The sequence below is a fragment of the Rhinolophus ferrumequinum genome, chromosome 21 (assembly GCF_004115265.2).
Source record: "Rhinolophus ferrumequinum isolate MPI-CBG mRhiFer1 chromosome 21, mRhiFer1_v1.p, whole genome shotgun sequence".
Classification (NCBI taxonomy): domain Eukaryota; kingdom Metazoa; phylum Chordata; class Mammalia; order Chiroptera; family Rhinolophidae; genus Rhinolophus; species Rhinolophus ferrumequinum.
In genome coordinates, this window is record NC_046304.1 from 3,688,327 (window position 1) to 3,708,225 (window position 19,899).

General features: G+C 41.8%; 1 protein-coding gene across 6 annotated transcripts in view; it reads left to right on the forward strand.

Moving 5' to 3' along the window:
- SPECC1 (sperm antigen with calponin homology and coiled-coil domains 1) overlaps positions 1–19,899 on the forward strand; it is a 245,841-nt gene that overhangs the window by 145,566 nt on the left and 80,376 nt on the right. For all 6 annotated transcript variants that reach the window (XR_004421300.1, XM_033090270.1, XM_033090269.1 and 3 more), the window contains one exon: positions 6,433–8,012. Coding sequence is in view for 5 of the 6 variants with exons in the window: in XM_033090270.1 (XP_032946161.1) it covers positions 6,433–8,012 (1,580 nt within the window). In the remaining variant the exon portion in view is untranslated. The remainder of the gene's footprint in view (positions 1–6,432; positions 8,013–19,899) is intronic.

The window sequence follows — 19,899 nt, forward strand, 5'->3', positions numbered from 1 at the left end:
GCTCGACCTCAAATAACTTCCTCAGAAAGAATGTTGGCAGTATAATGTTCTGAGTCTTGCATGTTTTTTTCTACCTCTGTGATTGATTTATAGTTAGGTTGGGTATAGAATTCTAGGTTGAAAATCATTTTCCCTCAGAACTTTGAAGGCGTTTACTTTGTTGTCTTCTAGAGCTCAGTATTGTTAATGAATAATGATGGCCAGTCTCATTCTCAGTCCACACCCCTTCTCCAAACTTTGAGGCATTCTTGGTGTTGTGAAACTTCATAAAAGATGTATCTATCTCTGTGTGGGTCTTTTTTCATTTCTTTTGCTTGACATGAATTCTGGAGACTTGTGTTCTTCAACTTTGGGGAATTCTCTTGTGTCAGTTCTTTGATAATTTCTTCCACTCAGTTTTCACTGATCTATATTTCTGGAACTTCTGTTAATTGATTGTTTGATTTGCTGGTTGGCCCTCTGTGTTTATCTTTTCTATTTCTGTCTCTGTTTTGTTCTACATATTGAGTTCCTTGATTTTGCATTCCCTCTCTTCTATTGACTCTTTTAATCTGATACGCATATTTAAAATTTTTGAGAGCTTTCTCTTATATTATCTTTATTCTTTTTTATTTTTCCATAGCATTCTGGTCTTGTTTTAATGGATGTATATCACCTTGAATTTCAATGAGTTAGATCTTCTTTGAGTACCCTGTATAAATTAGCCTTCTTCCTCACTAGTCCCTTCCCTGCCATGGCTCCTCTGCACTCTAGGGCCTTTGCACATTCTGTTCACTCTTTTATAACCTGCCTTTCTCCCTTTTATCTAGTTTGAGGTACTTTTGAGATAATTTATTTATGCTTATCAAGTAAGTAGTTCAATATTCAGATATTGCTCAGAGTAGAGGTCCATATAAGAGTTAATTTGGGAGTCATCAGTATATAGGTGGTATTTAAGATCATGGGATTGAGTAGAGTCACCAGGAAAACACTTATAATAAGAGAAGAGAAAAGGCCCAGGACGTAGATCTGAAGAATTCTAATATATATAGAGTAGAGAGAGGAGGAGGAGGAGGAACCCACAAAGGAGACAGACAGAGGGTAGCTGCTGAGGTAAGACAGAAACTAGGACAGTGTGACATCATCAGAGACATGTTTCAAAAGGGAAGAAATTGTTCCAGCTCTGCTGAGAGGATGAAAAATATCCACTGTATTGGACCCCATGGCAGTCATTGGTGACCTCAGCAGCAGACAGTGAGTAGTGGGAGTGGGTAGAGAAGTGAGTGAGAGGGAAAGAAATGAAGACAACCAATGAACATAATTCTTTGGAGGATTCTGCTGTGAGGGAGAAGAGAGAAATCAGATATTACCTGGAGGAAGATGTGGATTCCAGTTTATATATATATATATATATATATATATTTTTTTTTTTTTTTCTTTTTCTTTTTTAAATTTTTTCCCCTTTCTTCTGCCTCCCCAGCTCCACTTCGGTTCAAGCCATTGTTTCTCAGTCTAGTTGTGTACGACACAGCTCCCTGGCCCATGCTGGTATTACGAGCCTTGCGCTCCCCCCGGCTGAGGCAGTGGGTCCGCAGTTGTGGATCGGCCGCTCACAGCAGTTCACAACAGCTCTTGCCGGCTGCCAGCCACTCACGCGGGCCACCAGATGCTTATGGCAGCACACTGCAACCCACTATAGCACATAGCAGCCTATGGCAGCACACAGCAGCCCATGGCAGCCTGCAGCAGCTCATGCTGGTTGCCGGCTGCTCATGGTGGCCACCGGCTGTCCATGGCAGCAAACGGTAGCCCGTGGCAGCACTCAGCAGTCTGCCGCAGCTCACACCAACCTCTGGCTGCTCACGGCAGCCCAGCTCCAGGGAGAGCTGTTGTTCACAATCTTAGCTGTGGAGGGCCCAGCTCACTGGCCCATGTGGGAATCCAACCTGCGACTTCAGCGTTAGGAGCACAGTGCTCCAACCACCTGAGCCACCGGGCCGGCCCTGTTTTTTGTTTCTTGTGTTTTGTTTTTTTAATTGAAGATAATTAAGCTTGTTTAAATGCCAGTCAGAAAGATACAGAGGAAAGGGAATGATATTTCAATAAGTCACAAGTATATTGGGGACATTGAGGATACTGGCTAGAGTTAAAATGGGTGTATCGGAGAGCAAAAAAACCCAAAAGGTAAATAAAATTGGGTATGTTGATTAGAGGTTATGTGAGACCTTGAAATTCAAGGGAAGAAGTTTGACATTGGTGCAGCAGATGAAAAGAAATACTTCCAGATTCTTGAACAGAAAAATGAATGACTTATATAAGGGATTAGATCCAGAATATCTCAAAGGTGAAAGAGGCTAAAATCAGGAAGACCTGTGAGAATGTTTCAGAAATTTAGACGGAACATTCTGAGGACCTGGGATAAATTCATACTGAAAGGAAAGGAAAAAACATGGAAACATTTCCAAAAACAGTTAATAGGTTTTAATGACTGGTTGGTTACAAAACGAAGGGGGAAAGGAAGTTTTATATATGTTTTGAAGGTTCCTTAAATGATTGGTGCCACAGTCAGACATGAATAAAAAGAATTAGGGGAAAAAGGAACAAACAGATAATGAAAGCTAGCTGCCACTGAAAAGTTGAAAAGATTGAAGATTAATGGGGAAAATTGGATTTGACAATAAAGCAATTATTGGAACTTCTGAGAAAAAATTTATGCAGAGTGATAGTAAAAAATATCCTAGTAGTTTAGATTCTTAAACTAGAATGAGCAAGTTCTCTTGTGTTTATGAGCGAAGCAGCAATTGTGTGGAATGGGAAGATGGTGAACTTTCATTTGTGTCTCCCACCTGTTTCTTCTACAGACAGGTACTCTATGAATTCTTGTTGAATCAATATGAAAGATTGATATGAAAGACCTTTGGAAGGTCTCTAACACGCACTGATGAAGGAAATGGTGACATTCTGAATAACTTTTTCAGAATGTCACCATTTCCTTCATCAGTGCGTGTTAGAGACCTTCCAAAGAACAACCCCAATAGCATATTCTTTGGGTAAGATGAGGAAATTAAAAAGGGACTGAAAATAGTTTATTTTCAGCTCATGAGAATCACTACTTAAAACAGTCACCTGATTTATGATTTAACTGATCGTGCCATTGTTATTTTGAACGTGCTTTTTGTTCTATGAAAAGATTTCTTTTTCCCACCCCTTTATCTCGCTGTATATTGTTATGGTAGGATTCTTCCCTCCTATTTTTTTTTTAATGTATTGCATAAATGTAACTGTAAAAAAGAAACAGGAAAATTTCTCACCATCCAACCAGCTTAATACTCATCTATTCTCAATGTTCCTTCCTAGTGTGTGTCTCTATGAATACGTAGTTTAATGCACCTGTGATCAGCCACAGTATACATTAATTTTTCATTTGGACTCTTAAATTGTAACATGAAGCATGGTGTTTTAGAAATAAATTATTAGGTGGAGCTTGCTTTTATTTTCACTTCTTGCAATTAAGACAACCAGCCTCAGTAGGAATAGGTGATGATCTGGTATGAGGATGGGAAGGAGACAAAAGAAGTAAGGGTGCCAGCTGAGCCAGTCCCTGTGCCATTGGCCCCAGCCTCCCCCCACCCCTGCTGTCACCCTTGCTGTGGTGTATTGTTAAGCAGCAGGCCCAGTTTCAGGGTTCCAGGAGGTATTCAGTTCAGCATTGAGGCCGCTGAACCAACAGTACTTGAAGGAGACTGAGGGTGGAAGTCCACTTAGTGATTACATTGTTACCTGTGCTTTTTACCACTTTACTCTTCCCACCATTGCCCATGATGAGGTGTTTCTGGGTGGCAGACTTGGGCACAAATAGGGCAGCGAGCAGCCAAGCACCCCTGATGATGAATTTTAACAACTTTCTAAATTTTACCTCTGCTAATTGCAGTTTCTGAAATGATGTGTACAGAATGGGAAGAACCTTTTAGAAAATTGTAAACAAACTAGGGACTCTCTTCAAGTGATGATGAAGTGGCAAGAACAGAAAAGAACAGATGTAGTCAAAAATACAACTGGATTGCGTATCTCATAATCCACAACTGGATATATTTCATAAATGTACTTTAGTTTGATGTGAAAAAAATTCCTAGTAGTTTGGATGAGGCTTAAGTAACACCTAAGTGGAGAACAAACTAAGATTTGGCAGCAAAAGGAAGAAGTTAAACTGTAGCTGGCAATGATGACTGAGTTGATCTACTGTCTTCTTTTAGATCTTTCCATCTTCAAAACCAACAAATAATTGAAAAGGAGCCTTAATTTTAGTGGCATTATTAGGAATGGCCAATGCCCCCGTGATAATCAGTCCTGGACTCTCAGCTTTGCCTGTTCTGACTATAAGTATGGTGAAACTCTAGTTATCTTGCAGTTTTATTATGGTCCTGGCCAAGATTACTTCACTCTAGAGAACTGCTGTTACTAAAACATTTCATTGCTTAGCGATTTCAATATTCATTTTACAAGAATAATTAAATACATTTTTTCTTCACTGTGTATGTAGTGTGATGCAAGTGAGGCCTCTAGACACCCGAGAGCATTACACGTGTGCTGTAGTACTCTTAGCTTTCCAGTAACTTAATCGGAAAAGTTAATATAAAAACCGTTCTGTATATTAATATGACAGTTTAGCCTTTATTATGTCAAAGTTTTAAAAGCACTCAACTGTCAGAGACTTGACAGCAGATGTTAAGTCACCTAAGATCATCACCTCAGATTTCAGGATGTTAGGATATGCAGTTTGTTCATGTCTTAGTAACAGTCTTGGCTACGGTGCCATGTGGGGGCTGCTGCCAGTCTGTGGCTGCATCCCCTGCCCCCCAACCCCTCCCACACTGTAGAGGCCTGGAGTTGGGTGCCCTCCAAGCTGGGTGCATACTTGTGTAAGTCATAGCAATCAGCCTTGGTTAATCAAATGGTCTTTGAGTTTGTAAAACAGGTCCAGGTTTTTTCATTTACACTTTAACCTCTGAGGTGGGTTTCATTTCTAGAGCATATAGGAGATCCATGTCTGGGTTTTCACTCCTAGAATTTTTTTTTAACATCATCAGTAGTAATAGTATTACTGAAAATTAAAAAAAAAAAATACAGCATAGATGAAAATTTAAAAATAATTATAGTAGTATAGATGAAAATAAAAAACAATTCCTTACATTTCCCATTGTAAGTATTCTAAATTCCTTATAATTTCCGTATTATATAATTCCCTTAAACATTTAAAGCTGTACCATAGATATGTACAATATATGCCCTTATCCCATTCGTTCTTGTTTCTTTATAGATACAAATGAGTACACTGTTTCCACTTATGTTAAAAGCAACAATAGGTTATTGAATCAGATCAGTGTCTCCTTAGTATTATTTATGTCTTCTGATTTCGTAATCAAATGTGTGTTCAGTCAAAATATGTTCAGGACGAATTTTTTAAGTGTTTATTGAGAAATTCATAATGAACTTGTATTTTGCCAAAAGGCTGTTTGTTTAGTTGCCAAGGTTATCAGTTCAGAGGTATTAAATTGCAAATTACAGAAAACCCAATTCAAGGTGACTTCTATTGGCTTGTGTAATGGAAGGCCAGCAATAGGCCAAGCCTCAGTGATGATTGATTTAGCAAATCTACAATGCTACTAAGAATTTGATTTCCTTCTTTCTCTGTTCTCTGCTTTTCACCTTCCTCTTTTGATGACAAGATGTTTGCCAGTCATTTCCAGACTTACATGAGCTCTCATTCATGTCCAGTATTGTTAGAAGCACACCCAGAAAACCTTTCATTGACCTTAGTTAAGGGGTGTGCCCATGCTGAGGATAGGATTATGCTGAGTCAGCCTCCCAAGAAATACAGGGCTGTGGAAGGAGGTACAGAAACCCCAGTCAGAATTGGAGAGCCGTGCCCCTAATGCCGAGGTCGCCGGTTCGATTCCCACATGGGCCAGTGAGCTGCGCCCTCTATAGCTAAGATTATGAACAATGGCTCTCCCTGGAGCTGGGCTGCCGTGAGCAGCTGGAGGTCGGTGTGAGCTGCTGTGTGCTGCTGTGGGCTGCTGTGTGCTGCCAGGAGCGGCTGGCATCCAGCGTGAGCGGCCAGCAGCAGCAAGAGCTGCCGGGAGCTGCTGTGAGTGGTCCACCGACCGACTGGCGACCACTGCCTCAGCTGGGGGAGCGCAAGGCTCATAATACCAGCATGGGCCAGGGAGCTGTGTCCTACACAACTAAACTGAGAAACAACGGCTTGAACTGGAGTGGGAGGCGGGGCGGAGGCAGAAGAAGGAAAAAAAAACCAAAACTGGATAATTATCTAGAGAAGGAGGAAATGGACGAAGGGCGACAAGTCACCATGTTCACCATGCCTTGAAGTCATTTGGGTTTCATTTATAAAAGTGCTTCCTTTGTTTCATTGGTTTCTGCTTCTGTCTTTAGGGGCTGTGACAACGACCAAACGGACAGGCATTCCAGCTCCTCGAGAACTTTCAGTAACTGTCTCAAGAGAGAGAACTGTGCCACGTGGTCCCTCCAACCCAAGGAAATCGGTGTCCAGCCCAACTTCTTCCAGCACACCCACCCCCACCAAGCATCTGAGAACCACTTCCACAAGACCCAAGCAAGAGAATGAAGGTGGAGAAAAGGCCGTGCTTGAGTCCCAAGTTCGGGAACTTTTGGCAGAAGCCAAAGCAAAAGATAGTGAAATTAACAGGCTTCGAAGTGAACTTAAGAAATACAAGGAGAAAAGGACTCTGAACACTGAAAGAACCGATGCTTTGGACCCAAAGTTAGATGGATCCTCAGTCACACCAGGTGACTCAGAACTGTTGATAAGAGCTCTTGAGGAGAAGAACAAGCATTTTCAGAAAGAGCTTGCTGACCTGCAGGAAGAAAACCGGACCTTGAAGGAGAAACTGACTGATTTTGAGCATTCACCAAATTCAGACGGTGGAGCAAGTCACACTGGTGACAGCAGCTGCCCAACATCTATAACCCAAGAGTCAAGCTTCGGAAGCCCAACTGGAAATCAGTTGTCTGGTGAAATCGATGAGTATAAAAACAGCCTTCATGGAAATGCATTACGGACGTCGGGTTCTTCGAGTAGTGATGTTACCAAAGCTTCTTTGTCACCGGATGCCTCCGATTTTGAGCACATCACAGCAGACACCCCTTCTCGGCCCCTGTCTTCAACAAGCAACCCTTTTAAGAGTTCAAAGTGTTCCACCACTGGGAGCTCCCCTAACAATGTGAGTGAACTGTCCCTGGCTTCTCTGACGGAGAAGATACAAAAGATGGAAGAAAATCACCACAGCACTGCCGAAGAACTGCAGGCTACTCTACAAGAATTGTCAGACCAGCAACAAATGGTGCAGGAGTTGACAGCTGAAAATGAGAAGCTGGTGGATGAGAAGACGATTTTGGAAACTTCCTTTCATCAGCATCGAGAGAGAGCAGAGCAGCTAAGTCAAGAAAATGAGAAGCTGATACATCTTTTACAAGAGCGAGTGAAGAATGAAGAGTCCAACACCCAAGAAGGAAAACGCCTAGAACTGGAGCAGAAGTGTGCAGAGATCCTTGAACAGGGCCGCTTTGAAAGAGAGCAACTGCTCCACATTCAGCAGCAGCTGACCTGCAGTTTACGGAAGGTGGAGGAAGAAAACCAAGGATCTTTAGAAATTATTAAACACCTGAAGGAAGAAAATGAAAAACTGAATGGGTTTCTCGAACTGGAACAGCATAATAACAGTGTGATGGCCAAAACTCTGGAAGAGTGTAAAGTTACACTGGAAGGGCTGAAGATTGAAAATGGGTCTTTGAAGGCTCAGTTGGAGAACGAGAAGCAAAGAGCTGGAGAGACCAGTCCCCTGGGGCAGATGGTGGAGGGCTGTGAAATTCAAGAAATGTTGAAAGTAGCTCGAGCTGAGAAAGATCAGCTGGAACTGTCTTGCACTGAGCTCAAACAAGAATTACTAAAGGCACATGGTGAAATTAAACATGTCTCCAGCCTACTAGCCAAGGTAAGGAGATAGCTCTTGACTAGTATTTGCTCATCCTTGTCAACATTTCCCTCCTTGACCTTTAAATTAACAGAACACAGAGAATCTTTTGCATAGTCAATTTCATTCACGAATCCAGCATTCCAGCTTGAAGCTCTGTTAGATTCCAGGCAGATTGGGGATACAAAAATGAAACATCCCAATTTCTGACTATAGACTGTTCAAACTGTGGTGGGAATGTAGTGAATGGAATCAGTGAGGGGATAAAGATGCAGGGATAAAGAATGTATGTCATAGAGGGCAACCCAAACTCCTGTGGAAAAGAGGAACACTTAGAACACATGGGATAAGGGGAGTAGTGCAGGAGGACTTCTTGAAAGAGGAGGCAATAAGCTGAGTCTTGAAGAATGCACGAGAGTTATCCATGTCTATCAGTTAGCATGCTTTGGGCTACTGATAACAGAAAATTAAAATCACCCCAAATTTCTCCACCAAGTAATGATATAACCATTATTTTGGTGTTTTCTTCCAGATACTCAGGTATGTGTGTGTGTGTGTATGTTTCCCACAAGTTTGAAAAAAAATTTTTTTTAGAATCACCCTGTACATATTGTTAACTTTTAAAAATTTAATATTTTCTGGGCATATTCTCATTATTATTCTTTGAAACATGGCTTTGAAGACCGGATAGTATTTTATTATATCAATATGTCATATGTACCTTACCTGTCACCTATTGTTGAACACTTATGTTCTTTTCCAGTCTTTTGATGTTGTAAATACATTTTTCAAATCTGTCATTATTTCCTTAGGAAAGATTTCAACATTGACTTGTTGTGTCAGAGTGTGACCATTTTAAAGTCTTTCAATAAGTTTAGCCAGGTTGATTGCCCTACAGAAATACTGTTCCGTCTGTTCCCACCAGCAGATCATGAACACTTGGCAACAGTTGGCATCAAGTTGTTGGATCATTCAAATCTTGTCTTCATTTCCTTTTTTTTCCCCCTCCCCTTTTTCACTTTGAAAGATCTTCCGCAACCCAAGATCAAATTAAATAAATCACTTCTTTCAATTTAAAAAATAATCCTTTAATTAGTCTGGAACTTTGTTATATAACGAAGATGGCTGGTAATTGTATAATATTCTTCCCACTCACAGAGCAGTGCTGGAAAGATGTAAACAGGTGGCTTCTTGTTTCGAATTTCCTCTAAGCTCTGGGTCTGTGATTTAGGGGTTCCTTGGTGAGAGGGGTTGAAAACATTTCAGGGGTTATGACTGTTTTAAGAAACAAATTAGCCATGAGCTACCAAGGGGATTTTTTTCTCTACTGCTTCGTCTACCTTTAGATTAGTGAGTTGCAAACTGATTCTGGCATTGGGTTGTCTGATGATCTGAGTGTTGGTAGTGTTGGTACTTTGATCATTGCCTGTGTCCTAAATTCACAGCATTTTGTTGAAACTGTGGAAGCAATTCCATTGAAGGTACTAGTCGGGGGTCCATTTGAACTGTAGGTTGGTAATTGTAGCTTTACGTTAAGTTCTAATATCTGTGGAATAAGTCCCCCCTCCATTACTGTATTGCAAAATGTTTAATCTCCCTGGTGACCTTCTCGAAGTCCTCTGTCAAGTCCCTCATCTGTTTCTGTGGTATTTTGATTGGTATCACATTAAATATGTGTGTCAATGAAAAATGTGTCACCTTAAAACAATAGCTTATTTTTCTGATCATAAAATTAATACTCATTACAGAAGGTTTAGAGCATACAGAAAAGTATAAAGAAGAAAATAAACACTACCTTTAATCTCCCTGCTTGGAGAAAAACACTACTAACATTCTGCTATATGTCTTTTCAAACGTTTTCCCAGGTTATGCACTTTTGGGCATGCATACAAACTGGTATCAGTATACTTACAATGTTTAATCTTTCTGTTTAAAAGAGTGGAGTATGTCACTCCACGTTTTATGAAGATAAAACCCAGTTGGATTAGCTTATCAATTCTACTGTTTATCTATTTCTGAATAATTTGTTTCTAATTAATCAATTCTTTTATGCTGCTTTTTGTACATTCCTTTGTTTTTTTCTTAGTTTCTTGAGTAAAATTCTTTGTTTAAGTTTGTCCTTATTTGGTTAATAATGAAAGCATTTAAAGGTATGACTCTGTCCTTTATTATTACAGCTTTGGCTAAAGGAAGATAATAAAATCTAGAATTTTCTGGGATAAACTAAGTCTACTTTGGAGAAAAAGGAAAAACATTTACATTCTCTGTAGAGTACAAGGTTCAACATACATTTTTTCCTTTTTTTAAAAGGTGTACAACATAGTGATTAGACATTTATATAACTTATGAAGTGATCCCCTGACTAGTCTAGTACCCACTTGGCACCATACATAGTTATTACAATAACAATATTATATTGACTATAATAACAATATTGTTGTTATAACAATAATAATAACAATATTATTGACTATATTCTATATGCTTTACTTCATACCCCCATGACTATCTTATAACTACCAACTTGTACTTCTTAATCCCTTCGTCTTTTTTCACCCTGCCCACAACCTCTCCCATCCATCATCCCAACAAATCTAGCAATATGACACCATACATAGTTACTACAATATTATTGACTGTATTCCTTATGCTGTACCCTACATACCCATAACTACTTTGTAACAACCAATTTGTACTTCTTAATCCCTTCCCCTTTTTCTCCCACACCTAACCCCTCTCCTATCTGGCAGCCATCAAAATGTTCTCTGTATCTATGAGTTTGTTTTTGTTTTGTGCATTTATTTTATTCTTTAGATTTCACATATAAGAGAAATCATATGACATTTAGGTACAACGTGTTTTAAATCAAGCTGTTAATTATATTATTCATGTACGTGTATTTCATTCATATCTGTATGCATTGCTTGCTGATTAAAATGATCAAATACATGACATTAGGACGGAAAAGGTTTAGCTAGTATTTTGAGGTAAGTCGTAAGTAAAAGGTGTGAGGCATGGTGTCACATAGAATTTATTTTATAGGTATCAAGGTCCTGTGCTTTTGTGCTGTCTTAGGTGTACAGGGACGTTGATCTGTAATTGCAGTGATGTTGTATCTTCTATTCTTTCTGCGCTTTTCTATTACTGTAGAAAAACCGAGACCTCTTAGGCAGACTAACAGCATATTGTAGTCCCACTGCCGAAGGTCAACTAATCCACCAGCAACCATGAATTCAAATAAGGCAGAAGGGACTCATGCCCAAAGGATGTAGCACAAAACTTAATGAAGGATATAAAGTGCTGGACCGGGAGGTGGAAAGCCTGGGTCCTTCTGATGTGGCTAATGGTTAATTTTGTGGCCTCAGGCAGGCACCTTTCCATTATCAGTGTTGACTAGAAATGTGATTATCAGTGTTGAATAGAAGTGTGATGGTGGAGGGATCCTTTTTTCAAGGGAGTTCCTTCTTTTAAGGGAGTGCTTTGAACAATTTCATCATTAAGGACTGTTGTGGGCATTTGCTGTATACCTTTTATTGAGTTATGCAAGTATTGTGCTAAGAAGTGTTTTGTTTGCTTATTTATTTTATTTTTTAATTTTTATTGGGGAACAGTGTGTTTTTCCAGGACCCGTCAGCTCCAAGTCAAGTCCTTGTTTTCAGTCTCGTTGTGGAGCACGCAGCTCACTGGCCCATGTGGGGATCGAACTGGCAACCCTGGTGTTATAAGCACTGGGCTCTAACCAACTGAGCCAACCAGCCGCCCACCGGCAGCTCAGCTCGAAGTCAAGTCATTGTTTTCAATCTCGTTGTGGAGCACGCAGCTCACTGGCCCATGTGGGAATTGAACCGCCGTCTTGGTGTTACGAGCACTAAGCTCTAACCAACTGAGCCAACCAGTCGCCCTGTTTGCTTATTATTTTCAAAAAAAAAAGATGGAGATTGAATTTTTTTACATCTACTATAGATGTTATACATCTGTAAGATCTATACTGTATATTTTGGACATCTACTATGATCTTACAGTTTTTATGTAATAATGATGTTTTTCTCCTTTAATTTGTTGATGAGGTGAATTATAATAACAGATTTTCTAATGTCATCTATTGTTAAATCACCTTTGCGTTCCTGGGGTAAACTTTGATTCTTCAGTTCTCAGTTGCCTCACTTGCCATTCTTGCATAGAACTTTCAGACATAACCTTAAGCAGATGTCAAAGTGACTGTCGTGTAAATTACCAGGCAAACCACAGGTGATAGACAACTTTTACCCTTGAGCTCTACATTCATCCACTCTCATTTATGGCAGAAGGTGAATATTAGGAGCAAAGAACAAAATACCCTATTTACAAAGAGGAAAGGCAATGTCAAACCATCCCATGGTGTAAGAGATTTAGTAAATCTATATACATTTCCAGTTTAGATAAGTTACTTGAGTGACTCAGACACTGTTAGAAGTCTCTGAAAATCCTTAAAGTTTATTTTTTTTTTTTTGTTCTCATACAATAAATGGAAAGTTGGTAGGATGATTACAGTAATTGTGTGACTGTTTTATAGGCTCTTTTTCCCTCATCGCTTTGTCTTCTGTTATTATTTGCTGATATCTCTCCATTCTTTCAGCTTCTCTGATACCCACCATGTACATTTTGCTGGCAGCTTAATGTGTGATTCTATAACATATCTCTGTACGACCTTAAGGAAGGGCCTAATCCCACAGAATCCTGAAGTCCCGACCTCCTGTAAGCCACACGGGCACGCCCTAACCAGCAAGCAGCATGTAGTCACATGGGATTATTGTTTTTCCAGGTTACAGTGCAACTCAGGTTCACACTTTTTTGACTTTCAAGTTTTCAGTTGTTTGGAATCTTGGTTTCAAGTTAAAGAATTTTTACCCAGACTTGACACTTAGAAGTTTTAAAAGAAGCTACTGATTTCTTCCCCCTGAAGTTGAAAGCTTATCAGTGATATATCCTTAGAAATTTAGTTCTTTCTGCAGTAACTCAGGTCTTTTCCAGAGGAGTAAGGAGGTTATAAAGAAACACTTGCTTTGAGAGGTCAGGGAAAACTAGAGGTGAAAAGATCACTGTGTGAGTCATGTTGGTCACCAGGCCAAACTAGGGTAACCACTCGCCACAAAGGGCAAAACCAGAATTTGAAAGATGTGGCAAGGAGACGGTCCTGTGGCCACGACTTCAGAACAAGACTCTCTGAAGGGCTGAGGAGATCCTGGAACCTGGCCTACATAGCAGGTGGTCCACCAGAATGCCCAGATGATGCTTTGGACTGTAAGGAACAGGGACCACTGGTGTCAGTGGCCTAAGTCAGCACACATTCACTGTATTTATGTTGTCAGACGTCAGGACGTAGGCAGTTGGTAGCTGTGGTCCAGGGGTTGCATAATATCCAGGCTCTGAGTTGGCAGCTCCATGATTCCCCCGCCTTCCTGCGGAGGGTGCAGAGAACGCAGCATCTGTAGCATCTCATCCCTACTGTCCCGGCAGGCAGGAGGCTTGGCAGGTCCTCAGGCGTCCCAGTCCTATCAGGAGAACATGTCTCCCCAGGAGCCACCTCAGCAGCTTTCCCTTTATATGTGGTCAGAACTGGGTCGCACACCCTTCCCCGCCCCTCCCTTCTTGAAATCGCAAGATCACATCCTCACTCTTGAACAAAATTGGGATTCTTGTGAGAAGAAAAGGGAGAAGGGCTTTGGGGTAGAGAAGGGCACCGTTGTCACAGCCTCCAACAGGACTCCCTCCACACGTTCACTCTTCCCCACTCCTGTTCGTTCTCCACGAAGCACTCACAGGAATCTCCCGAGTGTGTAATGCCTTCAGCAGTTTCCCTTTGCACCAAACTCTCCACCCTGCATGAAGCCCTGGGGTCACCTGCTTACACCTCCGGCCTCAGTCCCACCACCATCCTCCCTGCCCAGGCCCAGCCAGGCCAAGTTCTTGTCCTAACACCAGGTGAAGGAGGTGAGGGCTGTCGTTGTCAGAAGTGCTCTTGCCTCTCTTTGCTTCCCTGATCCAGTCCCTATTCTTCACCTGCCTGGTTCTGTCTTAAAGTTTAGGTCTCAACTATGGTGTCACTTCTTCACAGAGGCCTTCAGTTCTGTGGGACCATTGTCTCATGGACTCAGCAGGCTGTCAGGTCTGGATCAGCTCGGATTACTTGTGTGAAAGCCCCTTGCCCAAGCCCAGCACCTCAGAGGAGCTCAGAAGTGTTGGTGAATCTCTTTGGTAGAGTTGAGGGGAACTTAGGGATCACTTCCCCACGAATCATGGACTGGGTACTGTTGGGAGAGTTGTTTCAGTGCAAACATGGAAATGTCAGTGATTTTCAGTTCAGAAAGTTTCCCCTACTCTCTCTAGTATCTTTGGCTGATGACGATACATCAGCCCTCTTGGTGAAACAGAACCCAATGACTTCATGCTGGGAAGAATGCATGTAAGGAACCTGTGTGAACAGAGCCTGTCTTCCTGTGCGGCCGTGGAAGTCAGGAGGAGGAGGCCCAGGGAGGCAGCTGGGGAAAGGCCTTGCAGGCTCTTCGGGGAACCTTCAGCGTGGGCCGTGGCCTCAGGAAACATGCCATAGGCCCCAACCTTGTGCAAAGCCTGAAGCCTGCTGTGCACAGGAGCTGAAGCTTAGGAAGAATCAACTGTAAAGCCAGAGTGCCCATTCATCCTTTGTTAGGTCAGATATGACACTCATGTGTTGGCACGACTATTGGATCTCCCCCACCCCCACTTCCGCAGGGCTCTGCTCTTGAAACCAGGTGAAGAGAGGTGGGAGCTCAACCTGAGGGTTTGATGAAGGGAGATCTGATATTTGAGTCAGGGTGGTCTTGCGAGTGGGGCCAGAACCACAGAATCTGTGCCGCGTTCCCTGAGCTCCCCTGTAATTCACAAGAGCAGGGCATGGCGTCTCCTGTGGACCCAGTGTCACCTCTCCCTTTCTGGGTTTCCCTGGCTGACCACCCCCTTCCCTCCTGAGGGACCTATTTTTCTCTTTAGACGTGATAATACCTTTCGTGAAGCTGAGTACCTTTCTCTTTCTTTAACTTGACCTTAAGACTTGTCTCTGAGCCTGGTGTCTCTCCAGCATTTGTCTCTCCTGGGTGCTTGGGAAGCACCTTAGTGAGCATGAAAGGTCTCCTAGAGAGTTCCCAGAGTGAAATACAGATTTTTACCTTCTTTGAGTTTTCCATAACCATTTTTCTTTTTCTGTAACAAAAGTGTAAACTAAACTAGCATATTTTCCTCCCCCTTGGCATAGAGATAATGGGGACAAAAACTTTGAATTTAGGCCAGCATGAATGAAACGTGGCTCTTCATCACCAGTATCTATTCAGAACAGGGCCAAGAATTAAGCAGAAGGCGTTTTAGAGTAGCCAAGTTAGATGTGGAAACAAACACAACAAAAATAACACATTCTTACTCATGGTCAAGTTACTCAAGCAATCAGTCCAAGTTTATTCACTTTTATACTATATATAATTTTAACATTGTGACTTCTTTCATATCTTAGGTATCCAGTAAGTACCTGTTTAATGAATGAATGAATGTCAGAGAAACTTGCAACAGAATTAGGAGAGAGGCTGTTATAATTATATCAATATGTTAAAAAGTTCAGTTTATCATATTTTAATAATAGGAACTAATGTTTTAGTGCTTTATATGTGCTGGGTACTCTTAGAGCCTTTAGATCATTTAATCTCATTTAATCATCATAATTTTATGGTGTCGATACTGTCATCTAATTTTTTTCAGTTGAGGAAACTGAAGCAGAGAATGATTAAATTATTAGGCTAATTCATTAATTGATGAAGGCCGGGATTCAAAGTTGGGTCTGACCCCAGAACTCTTAACACTGTTTCCTGGTTACATGAAAATAAAGAAGAACTAGGAAGACATTTAAAGCAGACCTAAGGCCTCTAATACACTGTTGTCTTAAGGCCAAAACCTTTTGGTTTGAAGAAAGCACCCTTCCAAGTCTTGATGCACTACGAGAATTTTATTTGATTATAACACAGTAGAGAAATTCACAGTGAAAACCTGGGTAATCAAGACTTCTCCTTTTGTTTGATTTATAACCTGAATCTTGAGGGGAATGGGAGTTAACCAGGTGAGTTGGTCTGGGGTGGGGGCAGTGGGAATGTTGCAGGAAGAGAACAACGAGTTCTCAGGCCAGAAAGCTTGGCCTGATCAAGGAAGCCATGCAAATAGCAAATAGTGTGTAACTGCTGGAGTACACAGGGTGCTTCCCTGAAGTGTCAGGAGGGGACCACCCACTCATGCAGAATGCATTTTATCCTCAAGTGGAGTCACTGAAGACTTTTTTTTTATTACAGCTTTATTGAGATATAATTTACATAAAGTGTACAAGTAGTGATCTTTCATATGTTCAGAGTTGTGCAGCCATCACCACAATCAATTATAGAACATTTTTATCACCCCATAAAGCAACCATATCACTCCCCAATACCCCTCCCTCCCAGCCCCTGGCAACCACTAATCTACTTTTTGTCCCTATGGATTTGCCTATTCTAGACATTTCGTCAAGTGGGATCATATAATACGTGGGCCTTTAGCGTCTGGATTCTTTCACTTAGCATAATGTTTTTGAGGTTCATTCACGTGGTAGCATGAATCAGTAATTCATTCCTACTTATAGCTGACTAATATTCCATTGTGTGAATACACCACATTTTGTTTATCCATTCATCAGTTGATGGACAGTTGGGTTGTTTCTACTTTTTGGTTATTATGAATAATGTTGCCATGAACATTTGTGTGCAGATTTTTGTGTGAATATGTGTTTTCATGTCTCTTGTTTATATGCCCAGGAGTGGAATTGCTGGGTCATATAGTAATTCTATATTTAACTCTCTGAAGAACTGCCCGGCTGGTTCCCACACCATTTTACATTCCCACCAACAATGTATGCGGGTCCCACAATGTTTCCCCATCCTTGCCAACATTGTTATTTTCCATTTAAAAACATATTGTCGCCATCCTAGTAGGTGTTGACATGGTATCTCATTGTGGTTTTGATTTGTGTTTCTCCAGTGACTAACGACATCATGCACTTTTCATGTGCTTGTTGGCCATATGTATGTCTTTGGAGAAATACCTATTTAGATCCTTTGCCTATTTTTTTAAATTGTATTGTGTTCGTATTGTTGAGTTGTAGGAATTCTTTATATATTCTTATCAGATACATGATTTGCCAATATTTTCTCCCATTCTCTGGATTATCTTTTCAGTGTATTGATAGTGTCCTTTGAGGCACAAAAGTTTTTAATTTTGATGAAGTCCAATTCACCTGTGTTTTTTTTTTCGTTTATCTTGGTCACTTGTGCTTTTGGTCTGAAGAAATTTAAATGGGAGTTACAGGATCACATTTGCAGTTTAGAAAGATTACTTTGGCCCCAACCAGGTGAGCAAGAAGGAAGGACTGAACGGGGGAGGGGGGAGGGATTAGGCAGGAGGCCGTGGTCTGGAAAGACATTTAGAAGGTGTAGGCTCAGTGGGGTTTGGTGACTTGATACTGCATGTGTGCAGGAAAAAGGGGGTTCAGTTCACTCAGATCTCTGGCTTGTGTGACAGAATATGTGGTTTTGCTGCTTACTAGTGAGGAGTCATAGAAGATGGAGCAGGTTTGAGGAGGGACCCTTGTCAGACTGGACGTGTAAACAGTCAGCCAGAAAGGATGCCCAGGCCTGCAAACTTGGCTCCTCTCAGAACCTGCCGGGCAGCCACAAACAGGTCCTGAGGCCAAACGTGCCCCCAGGCCCGGGAGCCACCTCTCTTGTGCCTGAGGTCTCCTTCTGCCCCTTAGTATCTTTAGAAGCAGTAAAACTAGGTATCCCAGCATGTTCTCCTACTATGCATTTTATATTTGCTGAGGTTTGCAGAGTCTCAAGCCCATCAGAGGAAGACATGTTGTTGAGGATGGGTAGGTGGGATTCTTAACTTCTTTTCTACCAGCCTCTGCCCTTGTAGATCATTTAGTGGTCAGACCAGCATGGCGGTTTGTTCACTTCCCCTAGAAGAGAACCTAGATGTCTGTGGTACCTCTGTGGCCAACACAGGAATGCTCTATTATTTCTGCAGTGGGTGCGACCGCACCCCCAGACCCCCAGACTGGAACACTCCTTCCCCCAGCTGTGGGGCAGTGATGGCTGCTGGCTGCCCAGCTGAAGACCCTCTCCAGGCTTGCCCTCTGCCAGCAGGGCTGCCCCTTCCCCAGGACAGCTGCACCAGGGCAGTCCATTGGGTGGGGGGAGGCCCAGGCCCTCACTTCAGTTTGGAGCAGCTCTGAAGGGCATCCCAGATGCGGAGCTCCCCTTGCTGTGGCTGCCTTGCAGTTCCCTTCTTTTCTGCCCCGACTAACTTCCTTCACTCCTGCAGAGCGCTCTTCTACAAACTTCGTATGTGCACATCCCCAGCTCAGTCCATTTCCCTGGGAACCAAACCTGTGACAATGCCTTTTCCTCAATTTCTGTGTCTGACAAGCCCGAGGAAAGGTTGTGACACTTTCTAAGACTGTAGTCCAGTGTACCTCAGAGCTGCTCTGCCTGTCCTTGAAGGTGCGTGACAAGGCTGAGCTCTACCAGGGCGTCCTGAGTGATCTCTGCTGCCATCTGCCTTTGGTGGCTGTCAGAGTGGCAAGGATAGGGTCTGCTGGGCCCATCTCCAAGGAGGACTAGTTCTCTCAGGAAATTCGTTTGAACCTATTTGTAATGCAATTCTGCACACCCCATTTCTAAAGAAAGTTGATTTTTGAAGATGAGAAGTGCTTGGAATGCATGAAAGGGATTTCCTTTTTTAAAGGGAAACATTGAAAATCACATTCCTGGGTGTCTGATAGTGTGATTTTTGAACTGGAGAAACTAGACTCAAAAGAACTAGCCTGCAGAAAGGCTGGTGAAATAGACGGCAACCTAGAACTCTTACCGTGTTTCCCCGAAAATAAGACCTAGCCGGACCATCAGCTCTAATGCATCTTTTGGAGCAAAAATTAATATAAGACCAAGTATAATAAATAATATAATACAATATAATATAAAAAATAATATAATATATATAGTGTAATATAATATAATATCGAGTCTTATATTAATTTTTGCTCCAAAAGACGCATTAGAGCTGATGGTCCGGCTAGGTCTTATTTTCAGGAAAACATGGTAACAGTCATCAGAGCACATGAAATTGGTCTCATCTGCTCACCTACTTGGTAAATTGGATTGATCTTTTTAAATTGATTTAATTTCTCCCTCTCTCCATGTTAATTTGTAAAATGAATATATTATAAAAATACCTGCCTGTTATTACCTAGCAAGCTCCTATGGGAAGAAGTTGTGAAGCTTCTTAAGGGTTTGCTTTTTTTTTTTTTATTTTTAATAAAATATTTTTCTGGAATACATTGCTAAGCTTGAGACCAAATGGAAAAATGATGTCTGTAATTTGAAATTCATAGGTTTACCTCATAGGTTTTCCGACCCCAGCAGTCAACAGCACGTCGCGGTGGCCCTGCCCACCCTTGTGCTGACCATTTGGTTCTGTGATCACCAGGAGCCAACACATAGGGTGTAAAGGGAGGTAGGAGCCTCTGAGAGGCCCGCCGCAGCCCCAGCTGCATGCAGAGACCCTCCTCAGGGCTCTCAACCTTTCGGTTACCTGGTTACACCCTCAGGGTTTACATACACCCCACAGCAGTCCCAACCAAGTAATGTGCGTGTTTCTAGGCTCCAGGTGAGTAGCCCTGAGTCTGAAGGTCCGTGACACAAGCTGGCCAGCCCTGCGTAAAGGCAGGGTCTGACTCAGGACGCAAGCCTCAAAGGCTGCTTTTCAACTGCCGTCAAGCCTTCTAGTATCTAAAATGCAATGTCCCTTTTCTCCTTAAAAGCCG